At 41.6% G+C, this 23,513-nt stretch overlaps 1 protein-coding gene across 2 annotated transcripts; it reads right to left on the reverse strand.

Annotated features, from left to right (window-relative positions):
* Positions 1-504: 504 nt before the first annotated feature.
* Positions 505-22,214, reverse strand: LOC138624477 (phosphatidylinositol 4,5-bisphosphate 3-kinase catalytic subunit alpha isoform-like). 2 transcript variants are annotated; one of them, XM_069704707.1, is made up of 26 exons: positions 22,145-22,214; positions 21,677-21,752; positions 17,820-17,926; positions 17,445-17,613; positions 16,925-17,051; positions 16,412-16,621; positions 15,859-15,953; positions 15,476-15,631; positions 14,163-14,408; positions 13,541-13,626; positions 12,887-12,992; positions 10,744-10,896; positions 10,460-10,594; positions 8,202-8,326; positions 7,922-8,003; positions 7,327-7,491; positions 6,949-7,052; positions 6,640-6,811; positions 6,036-6,142; positions 5,814-5,935; positions 4,971-5,049; positions 4,577-4,747; positions 4,265-4,382; positions 3,397-3,548; positions 2,651-2,813; positions 505-2,543 (listed from the first exon to the last, which is right to left on the reverse strand). In XM_069704707.1, the coding sequence occupies exons 3-26, from the start codon at positions 17,873-17,875 to the stop codon at positions 2,436-2,438; spliced, it is 3,207 nt and encodes a 1,068-aa protein (XP_069560808.1). In that variant the 5' UTR covers positions 17,876-17,926; positions 21,677-21,752; positions 22,145-22,214; the 3' UTR covers positions 505-2,435. The 2 variants fall into 2 exon arrangements, with proteins under 2 accessions (XP_069560808.1, XP_069560806.1); XM_069704705.1 differs by lacking the exon at positions 22,145-22,214 and having other exon boundaries at positions 21,677-21,886.
* Between the last annotated feature and the right edge of the window lie 1,299 nt (positions 22,215-23,513).

The following is a 23,513-nucleotide window of genomic DNA, read 5'->3' on the forward strand; positions in this document are numbered from 1 at the left end:
TTATCAGTTAAATACATTCTAGCTAGTAATGCGTGCCACATTAGAGCAGACCACAACTTTGGCTTTTCAATATCAACAGTTAAACTGGCAAAGTGCAGACTTTATTTCCCTCCGACAGATTTGAATTTCATACCGAGGGGTTACTAAGATAAAAAGCGAGCAATATGCACATCCAGATGTGTTTCTAGTTACAGTGTGAGTGCGTCAGGTGCTCGTGAAGCCACTTTTCTTTTGTAAAGTACTACATTCTTCGAGAGGTTCTCGAATCAATTGATGAAGTCCCGTTTAACGCCAAAACCCCCATCTAGTTATGGTCTGCTTTAAAAATGCAGTCCAACATTTTCAGAGCAGTAACCATTAAACTCAGTGTTAACTGTATGTCTTGTCGTGTTTTGCTATATTTGCACTTTAGGGCTATCCAAGCGATTTGAAGGATTGTTCAAATTGCTCTAGATCTCAGCCACATGCGTTTTTTTCACTATATATGCTGCAACTGTCAGAGTGAGAGGTCTCCTGGATAAAAAAGACTCATATGTGGCTGGACCATGTATGAATGATGGGGGGGCTTTTACTTTGAAACCAGGACTTTTAGTTTGAAACACAGGAAGTTGTGGTATTCTATTGAGCGATGGTGTAACTTCGATCACTCAGTCACTGATGAAGTGACAGACATTCACATGTATAGGCCATGCTGTTGTGGTCCAGACATAAAAATAAAACAAAAAAAAAAGGTTAATTTAGTTGAACTGCACTTTGCAAGGATGAGAAACATGACATGAACCCAACAGTCAGAAATGCCGATAATACGCAACAACGAACAAATCTGTCTTTTCCCTAAAAACCGCCGTGCTTTTCAACTGAATAGTAACGTCGTGGTTTGATTATTACAACTTGCTCAGGCGGAGTTTGTGGAGCTTAACGGCGTGCAGTGTTGTGGACTGTTGTGCTGTGACACCAAGGCATTTTTTTCAACAGAAAGACGTGACATTCCCCTGAGCCTCCGCTTGCCGACAAAACAGACAGCCAGAGGCTTAATATATTAATATTCATAAAACGTGAGGCTGGCACTTTTCACTTTGTCCGTTTTGCATCCACAAAACAAAATTATTCCAAGTAGGGCTGCGATGGAACAAATTGGGCTACTGATGAGGACAAATTTGATGTTTAACTTAAAAGTGACAGAGGCTAAAAAAAAAAGAAAAGAAAAGAAAAGGCATCGAAAGTCTTAATTTGTGAATGTAGGCAAATCTCTACAAGCGAGAAAACAGGTATGCGGTTGCACTCATGGTAGTCAGAAGAAGCCGCAAACAGGTAACGCAAACACATAAAACTCCAAACATATTTACACCAATTTCTGAAGTGAGTTGAGTTAGGGCTTTGCCTTTGTTGAAACTAAAAGAAACTAGATACATAAATAAATTTAAAAAGTCATAATAAATCTGTATATTATTCTGGTATTTCTAAGTGCTGTTTTCGATGGAGAGGCATCATCACCCTGAAGTCTAAAGCTGCACCACCATTGTTCCCAGAGGTGGAGGGCTGTTTCAATGAGGCTGTGGGAGACTACAGAGAAGAGCTGTGCAAAACAACCCAAAGACTCCTCTGCAGTTTTTTTAAGCCTTGAAATGTCTGTAACAAGGAGGTAAAAGGTGGAAAAAAAAGTTGACGCAGAGTCATCTCTGAAGGGCAACTTCACCACAAAGATGGTGGAAGACATCATAGAAGCTTCCATACCCCAGTAATCCTGTGCTGTACAACAACTTCAGATCAGGTCAAATAATTTAGACAGTTCCTTGTGGCCGCTATCTTCTCAGCAGTTACAAGATTTAAAAAAAAAAAAAAAAACGTTTCCCAAGCACCTCCTTACTGGGTTGGAGCCACAGCGCAGCACGAATACAGCAGACGGGCAGCAAGTTGAACTTACTTCGTGGCTACATTTATACTGTAGCAGATGCATCTTCTTCACCTTGGTTTGTCCAATTGGTGTTTTTTTTCCTCCCAGAGCAGCAGAGTAAGGGGCAGAAATTCATTGGTTGCAGTTATTTCCTGTTGGGGACAAAAAAAAAAAAAAAACAACACAAAAAAACAGCAGGAGTATAGTTGCCAGGGTTACGAGCATCATCCAGGTAGGTTACATCTTCACAGGGACATGAGGAAAAAAAAAATGCTCTCCTGTAGACCCTGAAACAAGCAGAGGACGGTGCGAGGGCATATAAAAAAAAGGCAAAAAACCAACTAGAAACCTCGTTTAAATAAATAGAAAGTGTCTTTTAAAAAAAAATAAAAAATCAAGCTGCACACTTCCATCATCGGTGAGCTGTTCACGGTGTCTGCTGTGAAGGAGAAGTGAACCTCCTTGAAAGACGATGCTGCGTCTGGCCGAGCGGAGTGAATACTCCACGGGGGGCGGGTAGGTTCTGTTTGTGCGCGGAGGGTCAGTTTAGTGCATGCTGTCTAATTGTGTGGAAGATCCAGTCCATCTTGGTGGTCCACCCTCCATGGTGAGCATCGTTCATCTGTTTCATGAAGTAGTCCAAGGCCTCCTGCACCACGCAGAAAAAACAACAACAAGCTGATTGAATAACCGCTCAAAAGTTTTAGCGAGCCGAACGTGAGGTCGGAAAAGGAGAAGAGAGAAACGGTGACTTACCTGCTCGCTTTTCTCCAGGGCCAGAGTCTTCCTGATGTAGGCGATGTCATCAAATGACTGCAGCTCAGGCATGCCAGAGCCCAGCATCATGGAGAACAGGTTGATGAAGAGGTTGGCGTGCTGCCGGATGGCCAGGTAAGCTTTATAACACATCTCCTGGAACCTGCAGAGAGATGGAGGATGTGATAAACACAAACCAAACCTGAACGTCTTCGTACGATTTGCTTCGCGGCTGCAGACGCAACATCGACAAGAGAGGGAAAAGAAAGCAGAAATGACGTTTCGATTCCAGTCTTTGTTGCAAGTGTCCTTTATTCTAATAAGCGAACTTGCAGCTTTTAGGTTTAAAACGTGGAGAATTGCCATTTGCTGCGTTTTGCGTACAGTGAGGCACTAAAGAAAATGTTGAGTGGAAATTTCTCCAAATGGGAAAGTGAGGCGAGAACGATGCACTGTGCAGCAAAAAGTAAACACAATATCTATCAATAAATAAATTCAAACCTGTGTTACATTCCAGTATTCTGTGTTTCCAAAGTAAAAACATTTATGTATTCTTCAGAAAGAAAAACTGTTTGTTATCCAGCTCTTCTCACAACAGGACAAAAAAAGAGTTGGGAGCCGGTCAGCCAACAAACCAACAGACTGCCTGATTGTAGCAGCAAGTAGCAGAGAGAAAAAAAAAAGAAAAAAAAGAAGAAGAAGATGAGGAAAGCATTGACAGGACGGGAAGTAAGATGCTGCAGCACCTCTCAAACTCTTTGGTCTTCGTGCACTCCTGAGACCCCTTGCTGATGACGATGAGGAAGTCTTGTGTCAGCACAAAGGGCACTCGCTCTCTCTTGTAGCCAAATTTCTTCTTCTTGTGATCCAGGAAATGGCCAAAATCTATATGAAACAACTGAGGGAGGACAGAACGCAGAAGAAGAGAGGAAGTGTAAGTTTAGTTATCCTTTAACAAGTAAAACCCTTCTGAAGTGATATCTATACACTCCATACCCACAGGGAAACACAAGGCACCGGCACCAATCCTTCACCACTAATATCAAGTTATTTTACAGAACACAGTACAGCTATTTTGTCTGCTTAGTACTGGCGTACACTCAAGTAATTTTATATGGACTGCATATTAACTAATCCATAATAAAGTAATATACGTGATGGAAAGACGGGGAAAAAATGTCTGGCTGGGGAAGCAATTTCTAGCTATGCTGCTTCTTTTTTTTTTTATCCAACAAGATTAAAAGGAATCTTCACGCCAAGAATATTTTTTTTTTCTACAAGCAGTGAAGTATTTTATTGGCAACCCAATTAGTAGTTACACTGAGTCCATAAACACGACGAGCCCAGTGCACTACGCTTTTATTTCTACGACTTAAACAGAGAAACACGAGGAAATTATTATTTGTGGATGAAATGAGACCAAAGCTTAATCATACTAACGTCACTCGAAGGTGCAAAGCGATCATTTAAAAAAAAAAAAAAAAAAAAATCTCCTGCACACTGACTCCGAACTGCAAATGTATTTAAATGGACAACGTTTGAACCCCCGTCAGATGCTTTGAACCCGACAACCCTCTGAAACGCAGCGCAGGTCAGTGTTAATACACACGTTACCTGTCCGTCGTCTTTGACCATGATGTTGCTGTTGTGCCGGTCTCCTATCCCGAGGATAAACGTAGCTACACAGTAGCCAGCGCAGGACCTCGTGAACAGATCGACAGCCATGTCATACCTGCACAAACACACACCAGTCGTCGCTGATACTATTCATTTTGTATTTTCAAAAGAATGTTTGAAATCTAGTTATATAAAGTATACACATGGGCTATATCTCTAAAAAAAAAAAATGCCTCACTCGAAGCACATTGTTCTGTGCGATCTACTGATGCGAAGATGCAGCGGGAGAAGTACGAGGAGACAACTCACATCTCGCCTTTGTTCTTGTCCTTGAGCCACTGATGCAGAGTATTGGAGTTGAACTGCAGGGCTCCCTTCAGGCCTCCCTTACACTGAATCTGCATGATGGTGTGGGAGCTGCGAACCACCTCGATGAGTCCCACACAGTCTCCTAATGACAGACAGCCATAAGGCAACATCCTGGAGACACACACACACACACACACACACACACACACACACACACACACACACACACACACACACACACACACACACACACACACACACACACACACACACACACACACACACACACACACACACACACAGCACGTTTCATTAGCCTCATACACACTGCAGCAAGAAAAAGACACTGAAGCAGAGAGAAAGACAAAGGATATAACCGGAGAGAGAACTGTACCGTAGGTCCAGTCCCTGATTCTGCCATATATTCTCCATGATTTTAATAATCTGCAACGTCAGCATATCCTGTCGCAAGTCTACAACACACAAACACACACACACACACACACACACACACACACACACACACACACACACACACACACACACACACACACACACACACACACACACACACACACACACACACACACAACACACACACACACACACACAATGAAGACAGTTAATTACATCCTGGAATACTTACAGATTAAACAAAGACACAATATAAGGATGAGTAAGTATTTATAAGAAACGACCAAGTTTGCCAAGAAGCTCTGCAGCTTCTAAACAGCAGTTTGTGTCAACATTTAGGACCGGTAAATATGCTGCATCATGTTCAGAGCACACATCAGGGAGAGTGAGCTGTTCTTACTGTGCAAACGGAGCTAAAGCTTTCAGGGTTTCTTAAATATGCAAAGTCTATGCTGTTGTCCAAATCTTTGCAACCATTTTCCCGTGACAAGTTTGTGGAAATATGGTCTTGCATCGAATGTCATGAGCACCACCAGTATCATTTGTATATAGTACTTATGGCCTTCTGTTTAAGGAGAGTATCACAATTTATTGGGCAATAGTACATTTATGGGAAATGCGATGACATTAATGAAAGAAAATGTTTTAAATTTGTTGTTGCAGGCTGGTTTATAAGCAGTCCTGTAGTGAACAGAGGTTAAAAAGTCTGTGTAAACTCTAAAGTGTGTGTGTGTGTGTGTGTGTGTGTGTGTGTGTGTGTGTGTGTGTGTGTGTGTGTGTGTGTGTGTGTGTGTGTGTGTGTGTGTGTGTGTGTGTGTGTTACCATCTCCATTTTTGAAGATGATCTCATTGTTCTGAAAGAGCAACTCCGACATGATGTCTGGATTCTCCCAGTTCAGCCACAACGGTCTCTTTGCTGACGACATGATCCTACATTCATCTAACCTGTGCACAAATTCAGATTAAACACAATTTTAGTTTCTTTTTCTCACCACCACTCATACATATGTACACACATAAAAGCTAATTCTCTGTTGCTTCTGACCTCAGGTTTCCCAGTTGGTGTGCAGGGTTGAGAGGAGACGTGTAGTTCTGCAGCGCGTCCATGTAGTCCGGTCTCTTCATCTGGTCCACAAGAAACCGCATCTGGACCTCCACAAGAAACACACAACGATACAGTTTGCACATAACTGTGTACACATGCATCAGCATACGCGTAAATAAAGTTTCCAAAAGTCACTGCATTTGTGTGATGTTACAACTCTGAGGTCAAATTAGGAAAAAAAACAAAATAAAAGCTCAATGGTCAGGCTGTTTATCAGGCTATTTATTGTGATAATGGATGATAATTAAAATTGTATGTGTGGTGTTGGTTGTCGAAATTTTTTACCACTGAAACCTGGCGTGACTGATAAAAGCACCACATGTATTTAACATATTATGAATTGTTTCAAAATTATAAGTATAATTTTTTCTTTGCTTCTTGTAATTTGACACTATAAGTGATGCCCAACACAGACGGGCATCAACACAGATGGCGCCTGGATTGTGCTTTTGCATACTTTGAATGCTAATGAGGAGGAATCCTCACCACAGTGTGTCCCACACATTACAAGTCATATGTTCCTGTGTGTTTACTCAATTCTTACCTTCTGTGTCTCATCTTTCTTCTCCTGTTTAAGGATGTCGGTGAGGTTTATGAGCTTCTCCATGGCCTCCACCTGTCTGCTCAGGTGTTTCAGGTACATGCCACAAGCCCTGCAGTACGCCTCTAGCAGCAGCCCAAACCTCTGGCTCACGGTTTTATTGTGCATTTCTGACCTGTGAGGAAGCCACAAGAAAAAGGATATGAGAAGCAGAGAGGCAAGAGGATTTTTTTTTTGGTGCTTTCTGGAAAGACTTCTGCTGAAAGGAAAGCATCTAAATACGAAGAAACTGCATTCTGGATGGCAACTCACTTGAGATGCCAGAAGAAGAAGTGTCCTATCCTTTGATTGGTCAGGGCCTTTTTGAGGAGAAAGCGGGCCAGGGGATTGTCAAGATACTGCTCATATTTCAATACCTAGAACAAGATGAGCAGAGGTTCAGATTAATATTCTCACACTCTGTGATGCCTCACCAACATGAAGTCTCTGCACACTGAACACCAAATACAACCTGAGGCATTACAAACAGGAACGTCTTCCACAAACAAGAGCAGGTGAACAAATGCTACTTTCCAACAGTTATGAAAAGGACACTGAAGAGAAGAAAGATACCGTCTTCATTTTTTAATCCCAATTCTTCCGGCAGTCAGTTTTTGGAATTCAGTAGCTCCAAATCTTGGTTAGACCCACCTGTACAAGCTGGATTAGGTACTGGGACAGTTTATCATCAGTCAGGTATTTGTCAAGGCAGCGTACAGCGAAGTGCCTGACCATGGGGTCTGGATAGTTACAGTCCAACAGCTCCATAGCCTGCTCAGGACGGATGGACGGCCATTCCTTAAGCAGACAGTACATCTAGGAAACACACAAACCGAGAACTAGGAATTCATCGTGTTCATTCAACAGCGACAGACTCGGTGGTACTTTAGTAGATATTTAATTGAACGGGTGGTAAAATGCAAAGAAATGAAAAGTAAATATTTGTTTACTTTTAGAAGTGCAAGCCACAGTTAGGTAGCTAACACAGTGTGTATAAAGTCCACCGGTCCATCGGTATTTTCACTAAAGTATAGATCTGTGTAAAAACAATACAGGAGGTCTTTCCTTAAAATAATGTCAAATGGTACAACAACAACAAAAAATGTGACTTTTATTTTCTAAAATCTATTTGAACTTTATGGGATAGATGAGCAGTGATCATCTGCTTTTTGCTCTCTTCCTTCTTGTTTATCAGACAGATCATATTCAAGATACATCAAGCATGTTTGAAGTGGCATGTTATTACCTGTGCTACTTCATCTCTGGAGTTCCATTTGACAGCGAGAAGGATCTTCGGGAGGATTTCAGGGATGTTCATGCAGTAGTGCCTGTCAGAGAAAGAAAAAGGGGGAATAAGCGTCCTGTGTTGCATCTGAGTTTGAATCGTAATTCGTTGTTTTTACATCCGGCAACTTGGTATTCAGCTAACCTGTGAAATCTATACGATGCTGTGCAAGTTACGGCTCTACATGAAGTCGGTGTTTAATGTGGTGGAATAGTGTCATATTTGCTGGTCGGTATGTTACCTGTGTCTCCAGAGGAAGTCCTTCTCCTGCTCAGTGATTTCTGACAGAGGGTCCCTGTTGCTCAGCTGCCTCAGCTGCTCGGTGTCGCTCTCTGTCAGGGCGTGATCTCTGGCCACACGATTGCTCTGAAACACAACAGAAAGGAAACACCCTGAAACATGACATTTTCAAATGACCAACGCTAAACTACACAGGAGCAGTCATTAGAAAGCTCCTGAGCTGCAGAGAAAATAGTTTTACAGTCACATAAACAGATAAAATAGGCAAAAATACCAGTCTGTGCCCCGGGGCTGTGCTTTGAGATTGACTATTTAAAATGGGTCATTACAGGGAGGGTTAGAAGCAAGACGTGTTTTTCATATTTATATTGCCAAAAGGCATCATTTACTGCATCTAAATCAACTTCAAGTGTGCATTTATGCATGTAAAATTAAAAAAAAAAAAAAAAACCCTCACAAACTATAATATAAATGCAGCTGAAGAATAACAGAGTGATTCTGAAAGCCGGAGTGCAGCTGGAGCACAACGCAGCGTGCACTTGTCTTCAGGCTCAAGCTGTGAACAACCCTCACAATGTCTCTAATCCTGAATTTGAGCCTTCTGTTTTTCTACCACAAGTTCTTTCATCTCCTGCTCGACCGTCCACCTCAATCAAGTCTGATTTCTGACAGCATTAATTAATATGACGCTAATTTAGATCTTAATCATGCTTGAAACCGGATCGAATAACTTTCAGGTGAGGCTCAAGCCAGATGATGTTTTCATCCCGACACATTAGTACGAGATGGGCACTCCTCACATTTGACACAACACATCATGAATAACTTAACACATCAAGGCATACTATTCACATCCTCTCGCGTGGCGCGGTGACTCCAACCACATATCACATTAACACTTCACGGAGTCACGGCTCTCATGTCGCACATCATCTAGAAATCTGATAAGACGCAGCATCATCTACACCATCATGAATAACTGAGAACAGAAACGTACACTGGCAACACTGAGTCATGCCAGAAGTGTCGGGAGAGAGTCTTCGTTGATAAAGTCAACAGTGATTTTTATAGTTAATTGTAGGTGTGAAATCGAGGAGTTGGTCCACTTTAGCTGTGGTGGACACACCACAACCCCACCGAGTACCGTATCTAAACCGTGCTGGTGACTGTAGAGGTCGAAGTCTCACAGTCTCTCTGTGTTAAGCTGCCGGGATTTTGGAGGCGACTCCCTGAATATCTGTGATTTTGTCAGGGGGGGGGGTTTAGCAGCTGAGTGGCTTGACTGATTGCAGTGTTTGACCAACACAGAAACAGACATCTACGCATTCACACCTACGGGCACTAATTAACCCGACATGCATGTTGTTGGGTGGTGGGAGGAAGCCGGAGTTCCACGGAGAGAACCCACGCGGGCATGGAGAGAAAATGCAAACTCCTACATTTGAAAAGCCGTCGCACCCGGTTAAGATTCAAACCACTGCAGCACCGTGGCAATACACTCAAATACAGCACGGACAGGTTGACATGGTCCTAATGCAACCATACTGTCACTGAACATAATACTATGAGCATACTGCAGTTCAAACACTAATATAAATGAGACAAGTAAACCCTGACTAGAATTACGTGCGAGTGGGTGTCACACATATCTGTGCGTTACAGTGCGCCAAGCGAGCAAATGTGACTAGTGTGCGAGATGATGTGTTGAGTTATTCATGATGTGTTTGTCAGATGTGAGGAGTGCCCCGCTCGCACTACGTGGCGTGATGATGATATCATCTGGCCACTATCACAACTAATTTAGCAGATTGTCCCGTTGCATGTAAGAGCTTCGACGCGACACCTTTTGGGGCCTCGTCAATCAATGTCAAAACGTTTCGGTCCACATCTGATCTCATGAACGGGCAGAAATGCATATTTAAGCTCTGTTACTTGCAAAATAAATCTACTTTTTGCATTGAGGATCTGAGGGCGAACATGTATTTCATTATCTAAATGGTAAATGGTCTACACTTATACAGCGCTGTGTCACCTTAGCTGTCTCTAAGTGCTTTACACAACACTCGTAATAATGCCTCTCATGCTCATGCAACCTCAAACCCGCAAGCGCCCCTAATGGTCTTTAAGATGTCAATTTGAAAAACATTCCCTTCCATACAATTGTGAAAGCACAGCGTACTGGGACCTGTAGCATGCACATTCACATATGAAGGTTTAAACACAGGTAACAAAATAGTTCAAATGGGTGACTTATATCACCTGTCCTGAGAGGTTGTAGTTAAACCCCAGTTCCCTTGAGATGGTCCAGTTTGCATGATCTTCCACTGCATTCATATCTGGGTATTTGACGGAACTACTGAAGTGGTCGAACTCCAGCTCCAGACATGGCGTTTCCTGGGCAACAGATACCACAAGATATGATCGCATTGTGTCATTTTACAAAAACTCTACAGTAAAATGGGGAAACCTGTTACCTTCTTATGCCCACGTGAACGTGTAAAATTTGCACTTTGTGTTTCTGTTTGTACTTTTTGTCCACATACCTTGTTGGGGTTCGACCCCGTGACTCCTATGGGGTTGAGGAGGTCTTCAAGGCCGTGAGGGACGGGCCAGAGGTTCAGAGCCATCTTGTTGGCCACCAGCGTGTGGGTGTAATCAAACAAGTTGATGTTACCCCAAGCTAGCGGACAGTGCTCCTGGGAAACAAAACAGACACAAGCACAGCAGGTTCAGTATTGTGAATCACAGACACTTTCAACTAGAAAGTATGCTGGAAAGTCTCATTAAAGTTTCTAATCTTACAGACGCCGGAAAGACGGAACTGAAATTAACATCAAATAAAGCTTGATGCAATAAAAGTGAATCATCTGTTTCTCGAATGTAAATTCATCCAACGAAGTAGCTCAGAAAACACTTCAGTAAAAGGATTTATAAGAACTAAAGAGAATTTCAGATGCTTTTTAAATTCTTAATTTACTCAAGTTTTTCCAGTAATTCTTAAACCTGGTAATCCGGCGCTCATGCCGCTGAAACTCTGTATGGGTTGAGGATGCTGGTTGGTTCCCTGTCCTGAAGGTTAGGTTTCGTTAGACAGACAGAGGAGATGCTCCTTATGTGCCTCCAGTGTGTTGGTTTGCGGTGTGTTGATGTCCTGTTTACAAGGCTTTTATCAGGTTTTAAAAGATTTTAAAAGGACCGTACAAGGTTTTATTGTGTTGTTCCGGTCTCAAATGTTTTAACGAGGTTTTAACACAGTTTGTCCACCTCATAACTGTAACGGCACGACCCTCAAAGTCCACGAGGCGAGCGTGACTGCTTGTTTTTACGGCACTGTGGTTTCTTGAATCATCTATCTTAACTGTACTCTTTCTGTCAAAGCAACCATGTTTAGCATCACAAAGCTTACAAAGAAGTTTTAGATAACATCTTGATCCGGTGGAGTGTGTTCACTAAAGACGTGACAAAAGACGAGAGAGCGGTGGACAGTTACATGCGGACAGACAGTCAAAATGCCCCTATTTATCATAAGTGGTGGAACAAAAGGGGGCTGCAGCAGAAAAAGTGTTTATCTTTAATTCAGGCGGGGCATGAAAGCGCATCCGCTAACCTGACCTCAACCCAGCGTGACACTGCAGGAGACGGGACTCATCCCAGGTTTCTGTTACAATATCCATGTCTGGCATTCATTGATACACTCACACTCACACTCTCACACTCTCACACACACACACACACACACACACACACACACACACACACACACACACACACACACACACACACACACACACACACACACACACACACACACACACACACACACACACACACACACACACACACACAACCTCTCTCTTCCAGCCTTTCCACCAAAAGGAGATGGAAGAAATAAGAAATAAAAAATCAATCAGTATGGGTGTCGGTTACGAGAATCAGACCATGAAAACACTGACACACTCCGGCAGTTTCACACCACACGGTTTCTCCAGACATCGTTTCTTTGCAAATCCCTTTATTTTAATTCAGCTTCATCTGAGTGTTTATTTTTTGCTGCCGTCAGTCTTTTAGTTCAAGTGCTTTGATGTGACTTTAAAAAGACAACCACGAGCCTCGTTTACATCACAGGGTGCAGAAGATACTCTCGGATGAATGGAAAAGTCCCTTCTGCTGATAGTGTTTCTGTTGATGTTTTCTGCCACCACAGAGCCCATGGCTGATTAGTAATTAAACAGAGCCAAAGACGATACCACAGCTTCTATTCACCTCGGACACAAATACTCAGACACACAGGGTGGAGCGGGTTCAAATGTGATGCACAGGCACATACACAAAGGCGCCCAGCCAAGTCATCCCGGGATGGCTTAGCAAGCCATCGTTTAGACGCAGGTCATCTGCTATATTTAGACAGCACTGTCTGCTTATTACCATTATTGGTATTCAGGATAAAATGCACTCATATGTGCTTTATGTATAAATGTTTGTGTCCCTTCTCAAATATACAAAACTACTTAGTTCATTTGTTTACTTTTACAGTTTCAGTAAGATGTCTTTTTTAAACCAAAGTATTTTACGTTTTCAAAAGCTAACCTTTAAAAAAAACCTGTCTGTTTTAGTCATCCAACTTCCTGCCAACCATGAACTCAAGTTGTATTGTGCAGTCATTTCCTTCACCGTGTTACTTCCTACCTCTTTGGCTCCTTTTCTTCCCTTAACAGAGCAGATGGAGAGGCAGAGTCTGGCAGCACGGGGGATGTCTGGGATGTACATATCATAGGTGAGCCACTCGTTCCACCTGCAAGGAGAATAAAGTAGAAACAAAAATAATCACGTCAAGCTGTGACCAAAATAGGTGCTTTAAAAAAAAAAAAAAGGGAGTTGTGCTTACACAACCAAAAAAACTGAATGCTCATAAGCGCTGCAATCGTATTTTGAGCTGGGATGATCTTGTTTTTTTTAGGTAACAAAATTTATCGACACATCCTGCAAAGCAAATGTCAGATGTCTCAACATATTTTCGTTTTAATACAGGACTTTTCCACCGAGCCTTCGTCTTTCTTTTACTTCAGGTATAAGAGAGGACTCGGACAGGTTCAACAGTAACATAATACAGCAGTTTAGTGTTTCTACGCAGCACTAAACTGTTAACTTACCCTCCTACTGGCGACTGCTTAATGTAAATTAGCGGCGTAGACTGTCTACAGGTCTATTTCAGTGAAACAGTGTGAAAGTGAATTAAAGTAGCATATTTTTCCATCACCAGGTGCCATAATTGATTGTTGTCATTATCATTATGATTTTTAAGTGATCCATTATAGTGAATTAAGAAGGGTTGTCAATTACCTGGGATTAGAGCAGGGTACTCTCTGTGTGTTCACGTTGTCACACATTTGTTCACCTCCATGGTAAATCCCTGTCCTTACATATATCTGTACAAAGAGAGGGGAAGCAAAACAAAAAAAAAAAAAAAAGAATAATTAATAGCAGCAATGAAAGAAATATGATGTTATTACTCCAATTTGTTGACCTCTTCGGAGAACGGGCCTACATCTCGGAAGTACAAGAGTGATAACCTGTAACAGCTGTCAAACCACATCTTCAGGAGTCTTATTGTAAGTGGCATGCAGCCTGGTAGTTTAGCCAGAGTAACAAATATGATTGTAGACAGCGAACAAACATGAGCTACCAGCCCTACTTTCCCTTTTCTCCGCTCACATGAGAACTTGACAATGACGGTTTGTTTCAACAGGATATGAAAGATGGGATGTATAGCGAACCTGAAAAAAATAACTCAACCGATACAGCTCGAAAAATCATAATTTAATTTAACATACAAAACAAGTCAGTCCGCGTGCTTTGGCCAGTTCTGTACTTCTCCTACCATCCATATCAGCATAATAAGGAAGGTATACAGGTTGTATTGTGATCGACCTACACAGACACGGGCTTATTTCCGTGTCCTCACCTTGTCTATGTCCCGTATATTGACGTTAACGTAGGTGGCACATAGGATTCGTATCCTCAGAGTCCCGTTGATGGTCCACAGCGACTTGGCAGCTGCCTCGCCATTCATATAGGATGTCGCCGTGGAGATGCGTCGAGAGTATGATGGCATGACAAAGTTATCTGTAGGCAACTGGGTGTACAGGCTGTCCTTAGCCATTAGCATCAGGTTGGGCATTCTAGCCAGCATGATGCAACTACGGATATACTAGAGGGATAGACAGAGAGAAGTGGGGTTGGGGGTTGGGGGTGGTGGGGTGACACAGAGAAGGACATTTAGTAGAAAGTCTACACAGAGCTACTTCAGTTACATCATCCCCTAGGTGTAACCCATGATGCCAATTGGGTCATTTTCCAGCAGCTGCTGGGTAACCGAAGAGGAAACAGTGACACGTGTGTGCATGGCTCACTTTGATCGGGCTCTGGGGGAATTTCTCTGATTGTAGGTTTGAGCTCACAAAGCTGCACATGAGTAAATGGTTCCAGAGCTTTAATGAAAGCGATGGAGGCATTTTAACATATCCATAATAGTTACAATAAACAAATGGATCACATACTCTATTTCAATTTGATAGAATACATGATGATGTTTTTTCTTTCTTTTTTTTTTACTTATTTGGAAATTTGAATTTTTTTTTTGTGTGTGTGTGTGTGTGTGTGTGTGTGGAACAAATCCACCATTTTTTTTTCACTGTTTTTCTTTTTTTCTATTTGTACAGTTGTATATAAATGTTTTATAGACAAGTCAAAGAAACTAAATCAAAGAAAACAGAAAACAAAATTTCTCTCTGGCTTAAATTTTAGTACTTGAACTGGAACAAAGATACAACTTAAAAAAGGATTACAAACAAGAATACAAATGTAAAACAAAAACAAAAAAGAGGAAACTAAGGATCAGGGAGGGAAGTTGTGTGTGTAGTGACACGAGTGTATGTATTTGCACAGTGAGGTGCAACAGGTATAATTCAGACCACTTTGTTCTGTTAATGTAATCGTGACAAAGATCCATCTTTTAGTAAATATTTCTTTTTGGAGTCTTAAGGAATTTATTATTTATTCCATCTGGTGAATTTCCTGATTGACTTGTTTTTTTTTTTAAATGGAGAAAGGTCCCTCCTCCACTCTTCATTCATCTAAGCCAATAATGGTGGGTCAGTTTTCTATCAGCCTGAATCAACCCTAGATAATATAATATTTTGAAAATCGAACGTGTTTTCATATTTTTAAGTCACCGGGAATAACTTGAATATGTATATTTGCCCACACGGCTCTTACCTTGTATTGGCTGATGGGGTACTTTTCCAGCAGGTACTCGTCACAGCCACAGACTTTGAGGATGTATTTACCCTGATATTCCTGAACGCACATCTTCAGCTGCTCTGGGGACAGCAGCATGCTGCGTGTCTTCTTACGAATGGCCTCTGCAATCACCTTTAGGACACGATACATGCAGACAGACTGCGTTAGAGGTCAGTTTAATGCCAGACTGTTCAACTGATCTGTGCGATTCTTCTTCTATTTCTGTTCACACAGTGTACATGTTGGAAGTCTACACACTAGCAGTGACACCTCAGAGTTTTCACATCGAATGTATGAAATTAGATGGCGCACAAAAAAACAAAAAAAAAGCTCTATTGAATGGTAGATATTCGTCGCACCTGTTCAGGCACACAGTCGTGGTTGATCTTCAGTGTGTACTTTTGCTTGTCATTGTTCGGAGAAACAATCACCCATATCACAACAATAATCTGACCTACAAAACAAACAAAATAGAAAAACAGATATGGAGGCTGAGAAAAAAGAATCAATAAAACACATTTTCACAGAAACAGAAACCCACCATAAATGATATTATGGTCTGAGGCTGCTGCTTTGAGTACAATGCTCACTTTTCTATTGTTTAAATACAATAGCATCACAGGAGTAGCACTTGAATCAATCAAAAATATTAAAAGCCTTATTCATTACTATAGATCAGTTGTAAGGTGAGGTCAATAAGTTCACTTGCTCCCTGTTGTTATCTGCCTTTTTTGTCTATGCTTTTTTTTTAAATGCTAATAATCATAGGTTTGATCAGACACTGATAAAAAGTAGGTCAACTTTGTATTCATAAAGTTCTTTATTCTTCAAATAATCCCCAAAGAACAAGCTGTGATATTGGTTAGATTCTAATGTAAAAAAAAAAAAAAATAGACAAAAGTTGTTGCCTACCTTTGTCCAGTTTGCTATAGATGTGTTTGGGAAGTTCCTGTGTCGATTCCACGTTGGGTGGGTAAACATAGAGCGCTCTACTGTGAGGCCCGTTGGCGTCTCTCAGCTCCACAGAGTCTTTACAAACATTCAGGATGTTTCTCCTGAAGTCCTGAACCTCAGAGTCCTTCACGAGGTCGAACTCGCACACCGGCATACCAATGGCGAAACCTGACAGAGTACACAGAGGAGCTTAACATCTCATTAAAGCCACCAAATATTCGACTTAGTTTGCTTCCTGACAGAGCAACGAGTCATTTACAAAAGCTTTTTTTTGCACTTCATAAAAATTAGCAACTCGTTTGATTAATCTTTTTTTTTCTAAGTATCTAGTAAATCAAACAGAGTAAATTCAACTTTTAACTGAACAGGAAAACATCTTTTCAATTTCTCACATTCTCCAAACTACACATATATAAAGAAAAAAAAAAGCAATGCAGATGCAATACTTATTGCAGGAGAAAAACCTCTCACCGATCTCTCTGTTGAGGATCTTTTCCTCTCTGTTGCCAACGGGTTCAATGACCTTGAGGAAAGGCTGGAAGAGTCGGAGGTCACACAGCCTGCGGGTCTCATCATAGAACTCCTCCCGCTCTGCTTCCTGTAGGAATAAAAAGAAGAAAAAAAAAAGAAAAATCCCAGAGGTCGTGCTCAATATTCAACTTCTTTTTCAAAAGGAAATGATGAACGGCTGGAGGGGATGACGGTCTTTGTATAGATGTAGAATGGATTTTCTGGAAAAGTGGAAAGCGTGTTGTGTTTTTAAAGCCAAATTTGTGCTATTTTTTTTTAAAGCCTTCCAATCACAACAAAGTGGGTTTCTCTCAACATCTTCACAAAACTGGAACACATTGAAACAGTTTCTGATACGTTATAGATCTCTGAACATTTCTGTTCTCCTTCATAAACGGCTGTCTCGGGGTTGTTTGCATTTTATTTATGTTTGCCTGTTTAGAAGCAGTCAGGAAATCCAGTTGAGGTTGAGAGTTCTCACCTGTGTTACACTGACAAAGATGTAGGATGTCTCCTCCTGCAGGAGGTGATGAAGAGGATATTTTCGGGCCTCTTTGAACAGCTCATGTTTGATGGTGATGAGCGTGGCCTCGCGGAGACACTCCAGGGTCAGGATCATCCCATTGGGCAGCAGGCAGTCCACCAGGATCCTGCATCATCACACAATGTTGATGATAAACCTCATTACCTACTCTTCGAGGATTTCAAAATGATAATGATAACTGCAGATAATCATCTGAACTGTGGGGGGTTTATTTCATTTGCAAGAACAAAAAAAAAAAGACTGAACTAATCAAGTGCTGACGTACACAATAAAAATCTATTTGTATCCGTAATAGCATCCAGCGTGTCATACCTGGGAGGCATCAAGTGGATGCCCCATAGCTCCCCTGAGGACGGCCTGGGAGGCATCTTCCTCTCTGACCCCCAGCTCAGTCACACAGTTAAGCTGCAGAGCACAACCTGAAAGATAATAACACTTTAAAGTAAGTCCTGGCCCTCGCAAGTGCAGAGCACAGGCTGAAAGTCCGGTTCAGCTCGAGTCCCAGCGGTGGTAGGGATAAAAGAAACGGTGCATTACGTTTATTAAATACAGTTTCATCAAATACTTCCGTTCGGACTAAAAATAACGACAGACTGACTGACTGACACAGTTCAAAGCTCTATGCAACTATGTACCTTGTGACTTTAGAAACTCCATTCAGCAACTTAATAAAAAAAAATATAACTTGAGTTTCCTATATCTGGCAAATTGATTTTTTTTTTTTTTTTTTAAACACGCCAAAAGACGAATCTTTTGGCTTAACGTGAGCTACTTTTGTGAGAGGGTTGCCGGGACCTCTTGGTCAATCTGCATTCCCGCCTGCTCACTGTGGTTAAGGCTCAGCTGTGCTCACTGAGTTGAAGAGAACAAGCGTGTTCGATCAACCGCACAGTAACAGGACTAAAACAACAGCAGCGACTGACTGCAGTATCCACGGCATGCCAAAAATATATAGTTTAGTCCTTTTCGTCATTCAAGAGTATATTATCAACAGGCTGCACTTACAGTCTAATAATAGTCTAATATTTCATTAGAGAACAGCACTTCAGATCCACATTGAGTGGTTGATTGTCTTTGCATGTGTAAACTTTTGCACACATTTTAAACTGAAAATTTGGTGTCACTGAACTTTGTGTTGGACCTGGCAATGTTTCCTGTTGTTGTCCAGTCATATTACTTATTCTTGATCAACTGCCTCAGCGCCTGATACTATTCGGAGGCGTTGTACTCCCTTTCTAATAGCACCCTCTTGTAAAATGTCCGGCACCATTTATGAGCAAGTCAAACTTGTGTCTGGGATATCCTTTGCCATCATTAATGATAACGGATACTTTGATAGATTTTAAAAGTAATTTAGCAACACCTCATACCCAGCAGTTGTGACAAAAAGAAAAATGCTTCTGTAGGACCAGCAAAAAGATAAATATGTATTAGTCATTTATTTATCTGATGTTGACCCGCCTTTCTGTTCAGATCCAAATTAGATGGGTTGCTGCACTGAAGAGCACTTGGCTTGACACTCAACACTAAATACAAAGACAAAAGAAGGCGCTGCCTTTTTGGGAATTCAGCCAGGTCAAGCGCCTATCTGATACTTTAACAGGGAGATCAAATACAGCAAAAGACCTTCATCACAAGCCTTCCAAGCCTGTTAACATGAGGAATATAGATCTCCTGCACCACTTTCACAAATAATTACCCTGAAACAAGATACCTATTCCCAGCGCTTCAACACAACCACACTAATACCTCCATGAGATTGGAAAGTTCAGTCTTAAAGACCTACATTCAGCCCTTGGATAGATTGACCTGCACTGATTCCAGACCTCTGAATCTCTGCATATGACTCAGAGTTTTCTGCACCAATTCACAAAGAAAGTGAAAAAGAAGAAAAAAGAAAGAATGATAGTGAAACTAACTATATAAAAGGTTTTACTGCACATCACTGTGTCCTTCAAAGAGTATATACAAAATGGTGAAAAAAACAAAAAACGTATTTGAGCCAGCTCTGTACAAAAGGGCCTCCTGTCCTTTACAGATACAGGCTGGATGTTGTCTTTTAAAACTGATATCAGTCAAGCTTTTTAACATCTAAGGAGTAGTACGAGTTTTAATTGTACGGAGCAGGGCACCAATATACCGTAAAATAAATATCAAAGAAGAGACCTAACCCTTAATACGGAAAGGTCTACAAGTTATTAAAGCACTTTTTTTGTTTTTACAACAAAGCTTTAGTTAATTAAAGTACTGGGAGGAAGTCAAATAATCTAAAGAAATGGACCAACTTAAAAAAGACATAGAAACTGATAGTGCCATTGAACAGGAAAAAACTATGACATTTTTCCCACCAGCAGATGGAGTTTGATACTAAAATGCTTCTATAGTCACTTGACAAACTACAATGTTCTGGTAAAATGTGATACCTTATCTCTTAAAAAAAAACATTTATAATATGATCAGCCAGATATTGTAAGCAGTAGACAGATATCGCTTATTAATAATAATGTCAGCTGACCTCGAATTCAACACCGTATCTGGCCTTGATCTTTCTCAAGCAATGTATCTGGATTTGTCCCAGTGGATATGAGCTCATTCAACCCTATGTCATGCAGTGCTGGGAAATTAGGGGTCTTTGGGGATCTCAGTGACACAACTACTCGACACAGACTGTGAAGGTCCAACTCTCAGAAACACAAAGGCAACGCAGTGAGTCAACTGCAGATTGAGACACAGTAATGGGAAAAGTGTGTTTGTGTGGGCTCTTAGAAAATTACAACATTATACCTTTACTTAAATTTCAGCCAATTCAAGACCCTTAATGAGTCTCATAAGAGACGAAACCAAAACGTATTATCATCGTGTCAATATCAGTACTTCATTCATTCCAAGGAGTCTTTTGTTGGTCTGAATTATAAATCCTGAGTAACAAGTATTGGTCAAAGCAGGTAAAAGTCATTTTACTACAATTTACTACAACAAGAGCAATCAAGTAAGTTGAGGATGTTAGAAGTCTTATTGGAGCCTTTCAGACCAGGAAAGAACACTTAAGATTGTTAAGATGATTTGTTTGTTTTTATCATTTTATAATATTAATATGACTTTCACACCCCCTGACAGCAGTCTGGGCCTCAACAGCCCCCCCCCCTCCTGGGACTTAGATCAGATGGAGTGGTTCAGGCACCTGGCAAGATGCCCTCCTGCACCAGACTTTGGAAATGTCTTGGGGGGGAGGTTAAAGGGAGGAGGGGGTGGGGTCTGACTGGCTGGGAGGCTCTACATCTACAGGCTGAGAGGTTTAACTCTTTGGAGAACTTAAGCATTCAAATCACTGGCCGCATTCCCCATTTTTTTCCTCAGTAGTTCAAACCGGCCTGGTGCTGTGCTGGCTGATGGCTACTTCCCCGGGGTTGGAAGAACAAAGGAGTCAATCAGAGCTCCATTAAGAAAAGGGGAAGTCACAATCCCGTGCCAGAACTACAAAAACAGCCACAATTACCCGCAGATGACGAAGTGAAAGTTGACATACAGAAATGACAACTTTTCAACCTTGAATGAAACCTCTCACGATTCTGCATATTTCTTTTATCAACTTAAAAAAAAAGAAAAAAAAAACTTCAGCAGCTACAGCTGATGAAAAACAGTTTAAAAAAAAACAAAAAAACAGCAAACTCAATGTTTAAGGAAGGACACCACTGAATATGTACAAAAAAAACAACAACAACAAGCTAAAACAGTAGAACAAACCACCCATTGAGCAGTTCTGCGATCTGTGACCCTGATCAGGATGCAGCTAAAGCGCTTTAGGACAAAAGAGGAAGCTTCCTCGCAACACAGGATGTAGGGAGTGGGGGAAACACTGGCCTCGACACCAGCTCGCTTTGAATACCGACACACAAGTACACAACAGTTGTGTGAGCCGGCCGTGGCAGGTTGGCAAAAATCAAAACACTATGCTCAGTCTGTACAATGAACAGCTTAATGTAGTTATGGTTGACGGAGTTAACAAGAGAGGCACAACAAAGTGGTCGTAAGGAAACACTTTGTGAAGACAAGTTTCCATTTTGCTTTTGCAAAGCCAGCTGTTATTAACAAAGACAGGAGGACAACGTTGCATTTTAAAATGGGCTTGCCAGAGAGTCCTGTGATGGAGACGAGCGAGTGGGACATACCTAAGAGACACACCCTCCTTATTTGGACGATGGGACCTGTCCACCCTTCATGCTTCAATCCATCTTCACCCTGTCACTGAAAATATTGTTGATGGGAGGAGAGAGGAAATCACAAACACAAACAATACCACGGTGGGTCTGCGTCTGCAGATCAGCTGACGTTGGATGACAACCACAAAACATCCGATCCGATGAAATGTACGCGTACAAAAAAAAATGAATGGAATCAATAAAAAACAACAACAACAACAACAACAACACTGAAACGATCTCGATAGTCAGTGGAGGATCACTCCAGCCGCCTCTGCAGCTCCACATCTTTCGGTTCACGTCCACCGGTTCGGTGAGCTCTCTCGGTCACCAGCGTTAGCTCCCGGCTAACCGGCCATCCTCTTCTTGGGAAACAAATTCACAACCGACGGTCTCGTGAAATGCGTAAATACGGCTAATTTGAGCACAATAACTTACCCTTCTGGGTGGGCGTCAACGCGGCGACGCGTTTGAGGACGCTGGGCTGAGAGGCTCTCCACCCTCCTCCACCACCACCACCACCACCACCCCCTCCCCCCTCCCCGGCTAGTAAACTAGCCTTCCAGCTACCCACCCACCCCCCCACCCACCCCCACCCCAACCCCACCTCCGCTCCCCTGACGGCCGGCTGGTGGCTCCCGTGCGCCGGGCGAAGCAGCCTGTTATCCGTCCGACGCCCGCTTCGTGCGCCGGCGGTCGGTGACAGCGAGCCGGGTGAAATCCTCTTTGCGTTGCGGGCTGTCAGGTGTAACAGTCAGGGGTAATAACAACAGAGCCGCGTGTCCAGCGGAGGAAGAGCCGAGCTGGGGATGTTGTGGAGCAGATGAACCGCCGGTCGACTGGGACAAGTTGTCTCGCTGCGACAATGCAGCCACGCTGTCTGTCTGGGGCCCTCCTCCCTCCTCCCTCCTCCTCCTCCCTCTCTCACACACACACACACACACACACACACACACACACACACACACACACACACACACACACACACACACACACACACACACACACCGGGAGGGAAACTGGAGGCGGTGATCCGTGTGAGATGTCTGTGCTGTGAAGGTGTCGTCACCATAATAATGTCCAAAAACATATTTTTTTTTATTCACATGTTATTAGAGGACTGTATCACATTACCGTAGCAAGTTAAAAAAAAAAAAAAAAAAAAAAAACCAGGCCGATAATTAGACAATGAACGTGTTTCTTTTTTTTGTTTTTTTTTTGTGGGTGTGACACACACTTATACAGCCCATAATAAATGATAAAACATCCGGTCGGCACGTCACAGCTGCACAAAAGACTGGCAACACGTAAAATTGAAAAAACAACACCAAAAAAAACACATTTATATGAAATAATTACTAGGCTAACTATAAATACAATATACATGAAAATATAGCCTATGCCATGTATGGCCTGCCATAAAAATACACACATATATATATGTATATATATATATATATATATATAGGAGACCCATTTTCTGGCTGTTAAGTCATATATTTGTATATTTCCTCATATACTCAAAGTAGTGTCTAAATTTTAACTATTTGTTTTATTAATGTGTTGTCTGTCTATCTATCTATCTATCTATCTATCTATCTATCTATCTATCTTATTTTAATAAGATATGTAAATATAGATATAATGTCGTAAAATACAACAGCAACACCGTCAACAATAGGTTGATAAAACATTAATAATAATAATAATAAAGTAACTGGTGTTTATTAATGCATAATTCTAATTAAAACGATTTAAATCCCTTTTTTTTTTTTTTGCCCATATCTTATCATAATATTTTATCATA

The sequence above is a fragment of the Brachyistius frenatus genome, unplaced genomic scaffold (assembly GCF_029030835.1).
Source record: "Brachyistius frenatus isolate BFR_SWC_R1_liver_20210118 unplaced genomic scaffold, ASM2903083v1 Contig_52, whole genome shotgun sequence".
Lineage (NCBI taxonomy): Eukaryota > Metazoa > Chordata > Actinopteri > Embiotocidae > Brachyistius > Brachyistius frenatus.